Source organism: Ctenocephalides felis, unplaced genomic scaffold, assembly GCF_003426905.1.
Source record: "Ctenocephalides felis isolate EL2017-DRISC unplaced genomic scaffold, ASM342690v1 CF-g0.4_SCAFFOLD_03571, whole genome shotgun sequence".
NCBI lineage: Eukaryota > Metazoa > Arthropoda > Insecta > Siphonaptera > Pulicidae > Ctenocephalides > Ctenocephalides felis.
In genome coordinates this window covers 62438404-62450564 of record NW_020539725.1, presented here as the reverse complement: position 1 = coordinate 62450564, position 12161 = coordinate 62438404, and the positions used below count along the sequence as shown (strand labels likewise).

At 32.3% G+C, this 12161-nt stretch overlaps 1 protein-coding gene across 1 annotated transcript; it reads right to left on the bottom strand.

The window, feature by feature from the left end:
* Positions 1 to 1763: 1763 nt before the first annotated feature.
* On the bottom strand, positions 1764 to 11876 carry LOC113386451 (neprilysin-1-like). Its single transcript, XM_026624232.1, has 5 exons — positions 11630 to 11876; positions 11527 to 11571; positions 7189 to 7434; positions 4276 to 4481; positions 1764 to 1889 (listed from the first exon to the last, which is right to left on the bottom strand). The coding sequence occupies exons 1-5, from the start codon at positions 11874 to 11876 to the stop codon at positions 1764 to 1766; spliced, it is 870 nt and encodes a 289-aa protein (XP_026480017.1).
* Between the last annotated feature and the right edge of the window lie 285 nt (positions 11877 to 12161).

Sequence of the window (12161 nt, the reverse complement as noted above, 5' to 3'; positions counted from 1 at the left end):
ACTTTGGCGTGAAGCTCCTTCAGCTTGAATCTTCTGTATATTGCTGAAGTGTCCTGGCGCTCCGTTTTCTGGCAACGAGATCTAGAAAACAAAGATAAATGAAATTTGGTGTTGGGGATCGTTCAAGTATTACGTAAGCAGATTTATTACAATTATTTATTACCGCCGCCCGCCCATCTGCCTTGTCTTAAAACAGAAAAGGACTCTACTGACGAGCAATAGTTGAACGTAAAATTTTGTAACAGAAAGTATTTTACTGACGAGCAAAAGCCGAATGTAAGATTTTATAAGAGAAAAGACTTCACCAATGAGCAAAAATCGAATGTAAGACTTTGTAAGGAAAAGGACTCTACTGACGAGCAATAGTCAAACTTAAAATTTTGTAACAGAAAGTACTTTACTGACGACCAAACTTCAACAAAAAATTAATATAATATAAAGTAAAATTAATTTGGATTTTTAGAGAAGAACTCTACCAACGAGCAAAAGTCGAATGTAAGATTTTGTAAAGAAAGGAACTCTACTGACGAGCAAACTTCTGTGACAAAGATTAATTTAAAATAGTAATTGTATAATGACTGCTATTGCAAATAACTCTGTGCGACAGTTTCACTTATATTGTGCTTTATTCGGCGGCATTTTCACATTTTTCAATTTCACAAAATTTATAAAAGCGCTCCTGCATAGTCACAGTCTAAACGCACTTGGGTAAACATTTGTACCAGAGTGGCGCTTAGACTGTGCTTAGCCTGGGTAATTTTTTGAATTTTTTGTATTAGTATTTAGTATTTTTCATCATCGACTGTATTTTACCAGACATGAAAATAAAAAGGACTCTGCTGACGAGCAAACTCAATTCTAATAAAATGTTTGTAATGGGACTCTACTGACGAGCAAATTATTAATTTCAATTTAGAGGAAAAGAAAAGGACTCTACTGACGAGCAAAATATGAATAAGAAATGTCTCTAAAAAGAACTTTACTGGCGACCAAATTTGAAATTCGTAAATATAAAAAAAGACTCTACTGTCGAGCAAACTAAAAAATGACAAAAAAGACAAAGGGACTCTACTGACAACTGATCAAATAACTTGATAGAAATGTACAAACTTGATTTAAAAGACAAAAAAGGGACTTTACTAACGAGCAAATTTCAATTTTAATCTAGAAGAGTAAAGGAATTTTGCTGACGAGCAAAATATGAATAAGAAATGTCTCTAAAAAAGAACTCTACTGACGAGCAAACTTAATTTTAATATAAAATATTTAAAAATTGACTCTACTGACAAGCAAACTTTAATTACAATCTAGTTGATAAAAAGGGACTCTACTGACAAGCAAACTTTAATTACAATCTAGTTGATAAAAAGGGACTCTACTGACAAGCAAACTTCAATTACAATCTAGTTGATAAAAAGGGAATCTACTGACAAGCAAACTTTAATTACAATCTAGTTGATAAAAAGGGAATCTACTGACAAGCAAACTTTAATTACAATCTAGTTGATGAAAAGGGACTCTACTGACAAGCAAACTTTGAAAACAATCTAGTTGATAAAAAGGGACTCTACTGACAAGCAAACTTTAATTGCAATCGAGTTGATAAAAATAGACTCTACTGACAAGCAAACTTTAATTACAATCTAGTCGATAAAAAGGACTCTACTGATGACTAAATTCAATGTATGGTGGATGTTTATTTTATACTTACATTTGCCAATTTGCTCTCAAATTCCAAAACCCTCTCATATCATCCTCTGCTTTCACGGATTAGCTCCCATCAAAATTGCAACTTGCGTCATGTACCGATGATAAGCTTGTAAATCGCCCTCGCTGCTGTTTTTAAGATAGTAGTCTCTCGATGGAAGTGCCAATGCAAGCTGGTCGAGCTGTAATTTAGGCATTAATTAGTAGTATTGACAAAATTTTGCTTTACTTTGAATTTAGTCATCAGGAGAGTCCCTTTTTATCAACTAGATTGTAATTGAAGTTTGCTTGTCAGTAGAGTCCGTTTTTAAATATTTTATATTAAAATTAAGTTTGCATGCCAGTAGAGTCCGTTTTTAAATATTTTATATTAAAATCAAGTTTGCTCGTCAGTAGAGTTCCTTTTGAGAGACATTTCTTATTTATATTTTGCTTTTACAAATATCCACCAAAACTTTGAACTTAGTCATCAGTAGAGTCCCTTTTTATCAACTAGATTGTAATTAAAATTTGTTTGTCAGTAGAGTCCTTTTTTAAATAATTTTATATTAAAATTAAGTTTGCTCGTCAGTAGAGTTCTTTTTGAGAGACATTTCTTATTCAGATTTTGCTTTTACAAATATCCACCAAAACTTTGAACTTAGTCATCAGTAGAGTCCCTTTGTATCAACTAGATTGTAATTAAAATTTGTTTGTCAGTAGAGTCCTTTTTAAATAATTTTATATTAAAATTAAGTTTGCTCGTCAGTAGAGTTCTTTTTGAGAGACATTTCTTATTCAGATTTTGCTTTTACAAATATCACCAAAACTTTGAACTTAGTCATCAGTAGAGTCCCTTTGTATCAACTAGATTGTAATTAAAGTTTGCTTGTCAGTAGAGTCCCTTTTTATCAACTAGATTGTAATTAAAGTTTGCTTGTCAGTAGAGCCTATTTTTTTCAATTTTTAATTTAATCATCAGTAGAGTCTCTTTAAATTTATTTTATTTTGCTAGTCAGTAGAGTACCCCCCCTCCCTTTTTCATTTTTAGTTTGGTAGTCAGTAGAGTCCCACTTTCTTCCATTTTTAATTTATCAGTAGATTTTATTTTTCTTTTATTTTTAGTTTTGCTCGTCAGTAGAGTCCTTTTTTTAATACTAAGTTAGTTTGCTCGTCAGTAAAGTCTCTTTTCAACTGTAGATTAATTATGCTTGTCAATAGTCCTTTTTTGTAGATTTCTTAATTCTATTATTTATTCGTCAGTAGAGTCCCTTTTTTAATTCTAGATTAGTTTGCTTGTCAGTAGCGTCCCTTTTTTGTCTTTTAAACCAATTTTGTACATTTCTATAAAGTTATTTGATTAGTTGTCAGTAGAGTCCCTTTTGTTTTTTTTGCCAATTTTTAATTTGTTCGACAGTAGAGTCTTTTTTTATATTTACGAATTTCAAATTTGGTCGACAGTAAAATCCATTTTTAAATATTTTATATTAAAATTAAGTTTGCTCGTCAGTAGAGTTCTTTTTTAGAGACATTTCTTATTCATATTTTGCTTGTCAGTAGAGTTCCTTTCATAAAACATTTTTCATTAGTATTTTTGCTTACCAGTACAGTTCCTAGTATCTAAATTAAATTTGCTTAACAGTAGAGTCCTTTTTCTTCTTCTAATTTGAAATTAAAGTTTACTTGTCAGTAGTCCTTTGATCTTGTTTGTCAACTTTTAGTTTGCCTGTCAGTAGAATCCTTTTTATACTTGCTAGTTTTAAATTTGATCGTCAGTAGAGTCCTTTTTGTATTTGCTAGTTTCATATTTGATCGTCAGTAGAGTCCTTTTTGTATTTGCTAGTTTCAAATTTGATCGTCAGTAGAGTCCTTTTTATATTTGCTAGTTTCAAATTTGATCGTCGGTAGAGTCCTTTTTGTATTTGCTAGTTTCATATTTGATCGTCAGTAGAGTCCTTTTTATATTTGCTAGTTTCAAATTTGGTCATCAGTAGAGTCCTTTTTGTATTTGCTAGTTTTAAATTTGATCGTCAGTAGAGTCCTTTTTATATTTGCTATTTCAAATTTGGTCGTCGGTAGAGTCCTTTTTGTATTTGCTAGTTTTAAACTTGATCGTCAGTTAAGTCCTTTTTTAATATTTTAGATCAAAACTAAACTAAAGTTTCCTCGTCAGTAGAGTCCTTTTATTATATGTTTCCTTTCTATATCTTTTATATCTATACCAGCTAGTAGAGTTCTTTTTTAGTTTTATATTTACTAATTTTAATTAAGTCATCAGTAGAGTCCCTTTTTATCAACTCGATTGTAATTAAAGTTTGCTTGTCGGTAGAGTCAATTTTTATGTTCTGGATTAAAAATATGTTTGCTCGTCAGTAGAGTTCTTTTATTTTTTCATTTAACAGCTTTAGAATCTGTCAAACTAAACTAAAGTTTCCTCGTCAGTAGAGTCCTTTTATTATATGTTTCCTTTCTATATCTTTTATATCTATACCAGTTAGTGGAGATCTTTTGCAGTTTTTATATTAATAATATGGTCTACATTGAACTTTTATCATGAGCGCTCAACTTGAAGCCCTTACATGATCGCACCTGGATGATGTGTGCAGAAGAATTCTTGTCATCGGCTCCCACGTACAATTCTATCAGAATGGGTTCGCTGTAATCAGATCTGAGGCGCCCTAGAAGGGTTTCTAGGGTGAAATTTGGTAGTTGCCAATTGTCGTCTAACACCGGCCAACCTCCCAATGATGTTATGACATTTCTGAGTGGACCGTCACCGATTTTTCTGATTTGTTCTGCAAAACAAAACAAACTAAAATAGTGAATAGAACGAAGATAGTTTTGAAGTAAAACTTCTTTAGGCGCGACTAGGGTGTAAATATAAGATACGTATAAATAAGATAAGGGTCGAGTGCCAATATCATTTCTATACGGGTCGATTGTGATTAGTTGTCGTGTATGTGAATATAAATCTGTCGTTGTATAACAAGGAAATCGGCATAGATGAATAAACTTTTCAAAGTCACATCTTAGTTCAAATTTTTGAATTAAAACTTCTTTAGGCGCGACTAGGGTGTAAATCCGTACAAATAAGATAAGGGTCGAGTGCCTATGATTTTCCAGTCATTCGCTCTCGATTATATCATTTCTATACGGGTCGATTGTGATTAGTCGTCGTGTATGTGAATAGAGATCTGTCGTTGTATAACAAGGAAATCGGCGTAGATGAATAAACATTTTCAAAGTCACATCTTAGTACAAATTTTTGAATTAAAACTTTTTTAGTCGCGACTAGGGTGTAAATCCGTACAAATAAGATAAGGGTTGAATGCGAATGATTTTCCAGTCATTCGCTCTCGATTATATCATTTCTATACGGGTCGATTGTGATTAGCCGTCGTGTATGTGAATAGAGATCTGTCGTTGTATAACAAGAAAATCGGCATGGATGAATAAACATTTTCAAAGTCACATCTTAGTTCAAATTTTGAATTAAAACTTCTTTAGGCGCGACTAGGGTGTAAATCCGTACAAATAAGATAAGGATTGAGTGCCTATGATTTTCCAGTCATTCGCTCTCGATTATATCATTTCTATACGGGTCGATTGTGATTAGTCGTCGTGTATGTGAATATAAATCTGTCGTTGTATAACAAGGAAATCGGCGTAGATAAATGAACTTTTCAAAGTCACATCTTAGTACAAATTTTTGAATTAAAACTTCTTTAGGCGCGACTAGGGTGTAAATCCATACAAATAAAATAAGGGTCGAGCGCCAATGATTCGTCATTCGCTCTCCATGATATCATTTCTATACGGGTCAATTGTGATTAGTCGTTGTGTATGTGAATAGACATCTGTCGTTGTATAACAAGGAAATCTACATAGATGAATAAATTTTTCAAAGTCACATCTTAGTGCAAAGCTTGATTTAATGAAAAATCAGTAGCCTGAATCAGAAGAGTATTTTGCCCTGTTTTTTGAAAATATTAAAACAAATTAAGCATTTGTGCCGTGTACTAAACGTAAATTTATTGATTGGAAATTATTTCTATATTATTCGTAAATAAAAAGGGACTCTACTGACGTCCAAACTAAAAATGAAAAAAGAAGAAGGACTCTACTGACAAAAATAAAAATTAAATTCAAAGTGACTTTACTGATGATTAAATTAAAATTACTGGTAAAAAGGACTATACTGACGAGCATACTGAAAGGGACTCTACTGACGAGCATATAAAAATAAAATTAAAAAGGGACTCTACTGACAAGCGAAACTAAAAATAAAAGAAAATAAACTCTACTAATAATTAAATTAAAAATGGAAGAAAATGGCACTCTACTGACGAACAAACTAAAAATTAAAGAAAATGGGACTCTACTGACGAGAAAAATAAAAATAAAATTTAAAGAGACTCTACTGATGAATAAATAAAAAATTAAAGAAAATGGGACTCTACTGACGAGCAAACTAAAAATTAAAGAAAAAAGGACTCTACTGACGACCAAACTAAAAATGAAAAAGGGAGGGAGACTCTACTGACGAGCAAAATAAAAATAAAATTTAAAGAGACTCTACTGATGATTAAATTAAAAATTAAAGAAAATGGGACTCTACTGACGAGCAAAACTAAAAATAAAAGAAAAATAAACTCTACTGATAATTAAATTAAAAATGGAAGAAAAAGGGACTCTACTGACGACCAAATTAAAAATGAAAAAGGGAAGGGTCTCTACTGACGAGCAAACTAAAAATTAAAGAAAAAGGGACTCTACTGATGATTAAATTGAAAATTAAAGAAAAATGGACTCTACTGACGAGCAATCTTAAAATAACATTAAAAAGGAACTCTACTGACGAGCAAACTAAAAATTAAAGAAAAATGGACTCTACTGACGAGCAATCTAAAAATAACATTAAAAAGAGACTCTACTGACGAGCAAAACTAAAAATAAAATCAAAAATGGACTTGTAATTTCTATAAATCATTGAAGTCATTAAAATGGAAAATATTTTTTAGACAAGACATATATTACACCTATTCAAAGAATGAGATTATATCGCCAGCGAAAATGTAAAACAAATACAAACAGTCGATGAATGTATGTTAATTTTAATTAAATTAAGTTCTTCAAACACAATTAAATGATGAGTGAAGTTGCAAAAACAATATTTGTTTAGACTTTTTTAGAATTTATTAATCAGCAATTACTTCATTTCCCTATTGAAGGTTCATTTCTGAATGCTAATTACAATGACAAACCGATCATGTCATATTTGAAGTACGACTTTATGTGGACTCAATGTTCACTTATTTATTAAGGGTTTGCAACCCCCCCGAGTTGTTTTCACTTTTGAGCTTGAGGTTAAGATGAACCTAATTCCAAAATTTCATACAAATTGGAGCACAGTAAAAAAAAATCACACGTTACACCCTTTCCTCTCCGTTTACTGAACTAAAAATACAACTATTGATAGACTTTAGTCTTCGATCTACTTACGTATATCAACGCAGGATTTGTAGAATGTTTTGGCCTTAATCGTGGCCTGGTTGTCGTCTTCACCGATCGGTTCTTCGAGGACACCTTTGAGGATCAGCTGTTGCTGGTCAGCTAAAACTTCAAAAGTGCTGATTGAGCTCCTGTCTTCGGGTATGACGTGTTTTTTGTTCCAGGAGCCGCAGGCGTAACGAAAAAAGTCTTCGCAAGGATCGGCTGTGTGATCCATTGCTGATAATAGGGTTGAGGCTGGGGGAAAAAGATTAAAGATATTTGGTATTAGTATTTCCGAAATGGCTGGACCTGCCCCTTTTTCAGAAACTAATCAGCACATCTCCCTATCAATAGGGATCGAATGTTTTTGGAACCATTCAAATCGGATAATCCGTGCTCTACCGATGAGCAAATTGTTTCGTATCGAATGATAAAAAGGACTCTACTGTCGTAAATATCAATCTGAAAGACAAAGAAGTAATTCTACTGACGATCAAACTGAAACTAAATCTGCACGAGAAAAAAGAACTCTACTGTCGGTCAAATAAAGTAAATTAATTAGGAAAAAAGGATCTGTGGAATCAAACTAAAACAAAAAGGAAACTCTACTGACGAGCAAACTAGAATAAAAGAACAAAGGGACTCGACTGAAGAGCAATCTGAAAACTAGTTGGTTTGGTATTTAGCCTTGAGGCAAGTTACATGAACTTCCCGATTTGTGTAAATAATCGACTTAATAAAAAAAATGTGTAAATAATATTCTTTATCAATCCTACTTTGAAAAAAACGATAATAATTTTAGCAAACTTTGACGAATTTGTAGAATTAAACTACTTGTCGTAAGGCCATAATATTACAGTAAGTTCTATAAGACCATGATGTATATCGCCAAAAAAAGTTCCATGAAAATCGTCTTAATATTTTTTTCAACAGTTAATTACAAGAAAACGGCTCGGTAGATTTTCACCTAAAATTAATCAGTATCATTCCCAACTAATATCTTTCGAACAGTTTTTGATTTTTTGAAATCGGTTCGGTAGGATGAGCTTAAATGTGTACGAAAAGTTTTTTCAAATTACAAAGAAAGGGGCTTGTCAGATCGTTGCACAAAATTGACACACGATAGTCCTCGCCGAAATACAACAAATGGCTTTTAAATTTCTGAAATCGGTTCAGGCGTTTTTGAGAAAACGTCGATCAAAAGTCTAATTTTGACAAATGCCAAAAAGACCATACTGATTTTTGCAAACTTGACGAATTTTTAAAGCTGAACCAGTTGTCGTAGGGCCGTAATATTTTAGTATCATCTAGAAGACTATGGTATCTATCGTCAAAAAAATAATCATAAAATCGTCGAAATTTTTTTTTTAAAAACTTTATTACAAGAAACGGCCCGGCCGATCTCTACCAAAAACTAATCAGCACGATTCCCAACCAATATCTTTCGAACGGTTTTTGAATTTTCAAAATCGATTCAGAATTGCGGGCTAAAACGTAGACGAAAAATTTTTCACTTTTCTGCCATTTATGAAAGAAACGGCTTGGCCGATCGTCGCACAAAACTGACAAACAATAGTTCTCGTCGAGATACATCGAATAGCTTTTAAATTTTTTGAAATCGACCTAGCCGTTTTCGAGAAACGTCGATTTACGGCAAAAAATCTGTTCACATACACACACACACACACACACACACACACACCACACACACACCCCACCCCAACTTTTTTTCCAAATTTGGTCTCATTCGATTCAGAATGGCTTGAAACGTCGAGAAAAATAAAATTAGCGAATCGGATTTTTTGATGAAAACATAAACTTCTCCTTCGGAAGTTAATAAATGACAAAAGAGCAAAAAGTGACTCTACTGACCAACAAGTTAAAGCACGATCTAGGAAATAAAAAGGGACTTTACTGACGAGCAAAATCGGAAATTAATAGTAAAACGCCATATTATAGAAAGAGGACTCTTCTGACGAGCAAATTAAATATCAGAGAAAGGACTCTACTGACGAACAAATTAAATATCAGAGAAACTGACGAATAGAATCTGAATGTTTACAATAATTTTTTTTACTATGTTATATTAAAAAAAGACTTTACTGACGAACAAAGTCAATATAAATACTTCGAGTATGAAAAAGACTTTGCTGACAAGCGAATAGAATAGATCGTAGATAGATAGAAATTAAAAAGGGACTCTACTGAGAGCAAACTAATATTTAGATAGAAAATTAAAAAGGGACTCTACTGACAAGCAAACTAAATATCTAGATAGAAAATTAAAAGGGACTCTACTGACAAGCAAACTAAATATCTAGATAGAAAATAAAAAATAATGCCACTTACACCTAGTTCATTAACTCACCGTAGGGTAGTTATAGTAATGGGTCGTGGTAATGGCTATAGAAATGAAAATTTTTGCATTTCTCGACGTTTTGAAGGTTTCTGAACATTCTTAAAGCGCATACCTTACGAAAACTAATAGATGTGTGTATGTGTCAAAAAATTGAAAAAATGACCCGCAGTAGTAAAAAATGGAAAATTATTTCTTTTTTTTTATCCTCATTGTGGTTAGCCTAACCTTAATAAAGACGGACATGAAATTGTACACAAACTGAAAAGCGAGAAAAATTTAAATTTGAAAAATAATTTTAGTTAGAAATTATAATTTGATTGAATTGAAGAAAATATTATGTCAAAGTATGTCTTTTCTTATTTAAGATGATTTTATTGCTCTTGATATCGATAATAACAAACGTATCTATCATTTTTCACAAAAGTTTGTACTAAGTCTCAAAGAGTAAAATAAATCACAACTAAATTGACTAAAATTGACAAGAAATAGTTTTATAATATTATTAACGTCCCGTAGGGTAGTTATAGTAATGGGCCGAAAATCTAAAAGAAAAATTTTTGCATTTTGCTTTTTCCATCCTTTAGTTTGCTCGTCAGTAGAGTCTCATTTACCTCCATTTTTAATTCAATTATTAGTAGAATTTATTTTTCTTTTATTTTAGTATGCTCGTCAGTAGAGTCCCCTTTAGAGTTTATATTCTTTTTAGTAATTTTGTATTCAGTAGAGTCAGTAGTCTTTTAATAATTTTCCATCCTTTGCTCGTCAGTAGAGTCCCTTTTTGTATATTTTAGGTGTTTGCTCGTCAGTAGAGTCCCTTTTTAATGCTATTTTTAGATTGCTCGTCAGTAGAGCCCATTTTTCTTTAATTTTTTGTTTGCTCGTCAGTAGAGTTTTGAAGGTTTCTGAATGTTTTTCAAGGGCATACCTCATAAATTAAATGATTGTGTGTTGGGTTTTGTATGTCCGCATTTTTAGTATTAAAAAAGGGATTTTACTGACGAGCAAACTAATCTAGAATTTAAAAAGGGACTCTACTGACGAGCAAACTTAATCTAGAATTAAAAAAGGGACTCTACTGACGAGCAAACTTAATCTAGAGTTAAAAAAGGACTCTACTGACGAGCAAACTTAATCTGAATTTAAAAAGGGACTCTACTTACGAGCAACCTTAATCTAGAATTAAAAAAGGGACTCTACTGACGAGCAACTTAATCTAGAGTTAAAAAGGACTCTACTGACGAGCAAACTTAATCTAGAATTTAAAAAAGGGACTCTACTTACGAGCAAAACTTAATCTAGATTAAAAAGGGACTCTACTGACGAGCAAAATTCTAAAAAAATTATGGATAATGTCATTTTATAAAAGGGATTCTACTGACGAGCGAAATTCATGAGATGTGATAAAAAGAACTGTACTGACGAGCAAATTAAGAAAAAAAGTCGTATGTTACATTTCAGTGTCAAACGATTCAGAATGACTTGAGAAATCGTAAAATCAGAAAATCGGATTTTCTGGCGATAGCTCATTCGGGCAGTTAAAAATCGACCTAAATATTTGTTCAGAAACCAATACAATTGTTATAATTTAATAATTCAGAGACGATTCTGCCGCATAAAAGACCAATGTTATGGCAAGGCTATTATTTTCATACTAAGTATTGACAAAAGCCATGCGGTTGCTGTGACTGTACGGGAACTCTTTTTCAATTTTGAGTAAATTAGGTAACTCACTATTTTTTTGAAATTGAATTCGAAATGAAATGACGATTGTTAATGTTCCTGGAGATAAATTGATTTATGATTTATGATTTATGATTTACATTTGATTTGCTCAGATATAACAAACAAGATAGCAAAAATAATGAAACATTTACAATATTTTGTAATACCACGTTTGAAATTTCTCGAATATTTCATTACGGTACGGGAACTTTCAGTAATTTGTCTTAAGGCACGATGCCATACACCACTAGTTAGTTGGTATTTACCTGTTTTGATACAGTCCTCGGTAAGGCATATTGGTTTTTGAGGTCCTGAAAAAATAAAAATAATTTACTAATAAGTTTTATTTTACCAAATTTGGTTTATTACCAGAACTGCATCCCCCGCCAATTTGCAAAAAGACAATCGTCCAAACCCCTGCAGTAACCGCAACCAGAAGAACAACAAGTGTTGCCAGCATAGTTTTATTTTTCCTCCTCCACCACGGTCTTTTTTTCCTTCTAATAGAAGGTTCCGTACCACCAACAGCCATACCGCCGTTAACCGCCAAATTTGGTGCCTTTATGAACCCGTTTCTGGGGTTGGAACCTATCATGGGTTCTGAGGCGTCTGTCATGGGTGATGGGTTGAAATTGTCCAAAAAGGGCAAAAGGGTTGTACTAAATTGTTTGAAGGGTTTTTGGACTGGTAGACATTGGTGAGGATTATTTTGGCACTGTTTTTGGTCACTTATGGAGTCAGCATTAGTGTCACTTTAAAAGTTTTACTTCAATTTTTGATTTTCACTAAAAAATTTATTATTTATTATACTAATATTTATATTAACTATGCGAATTGTTTAAAAAATAATCAGTTATTACGAATTTATAGCTCAGGTGCGTAAAGAAGTTTTACTTCAAAA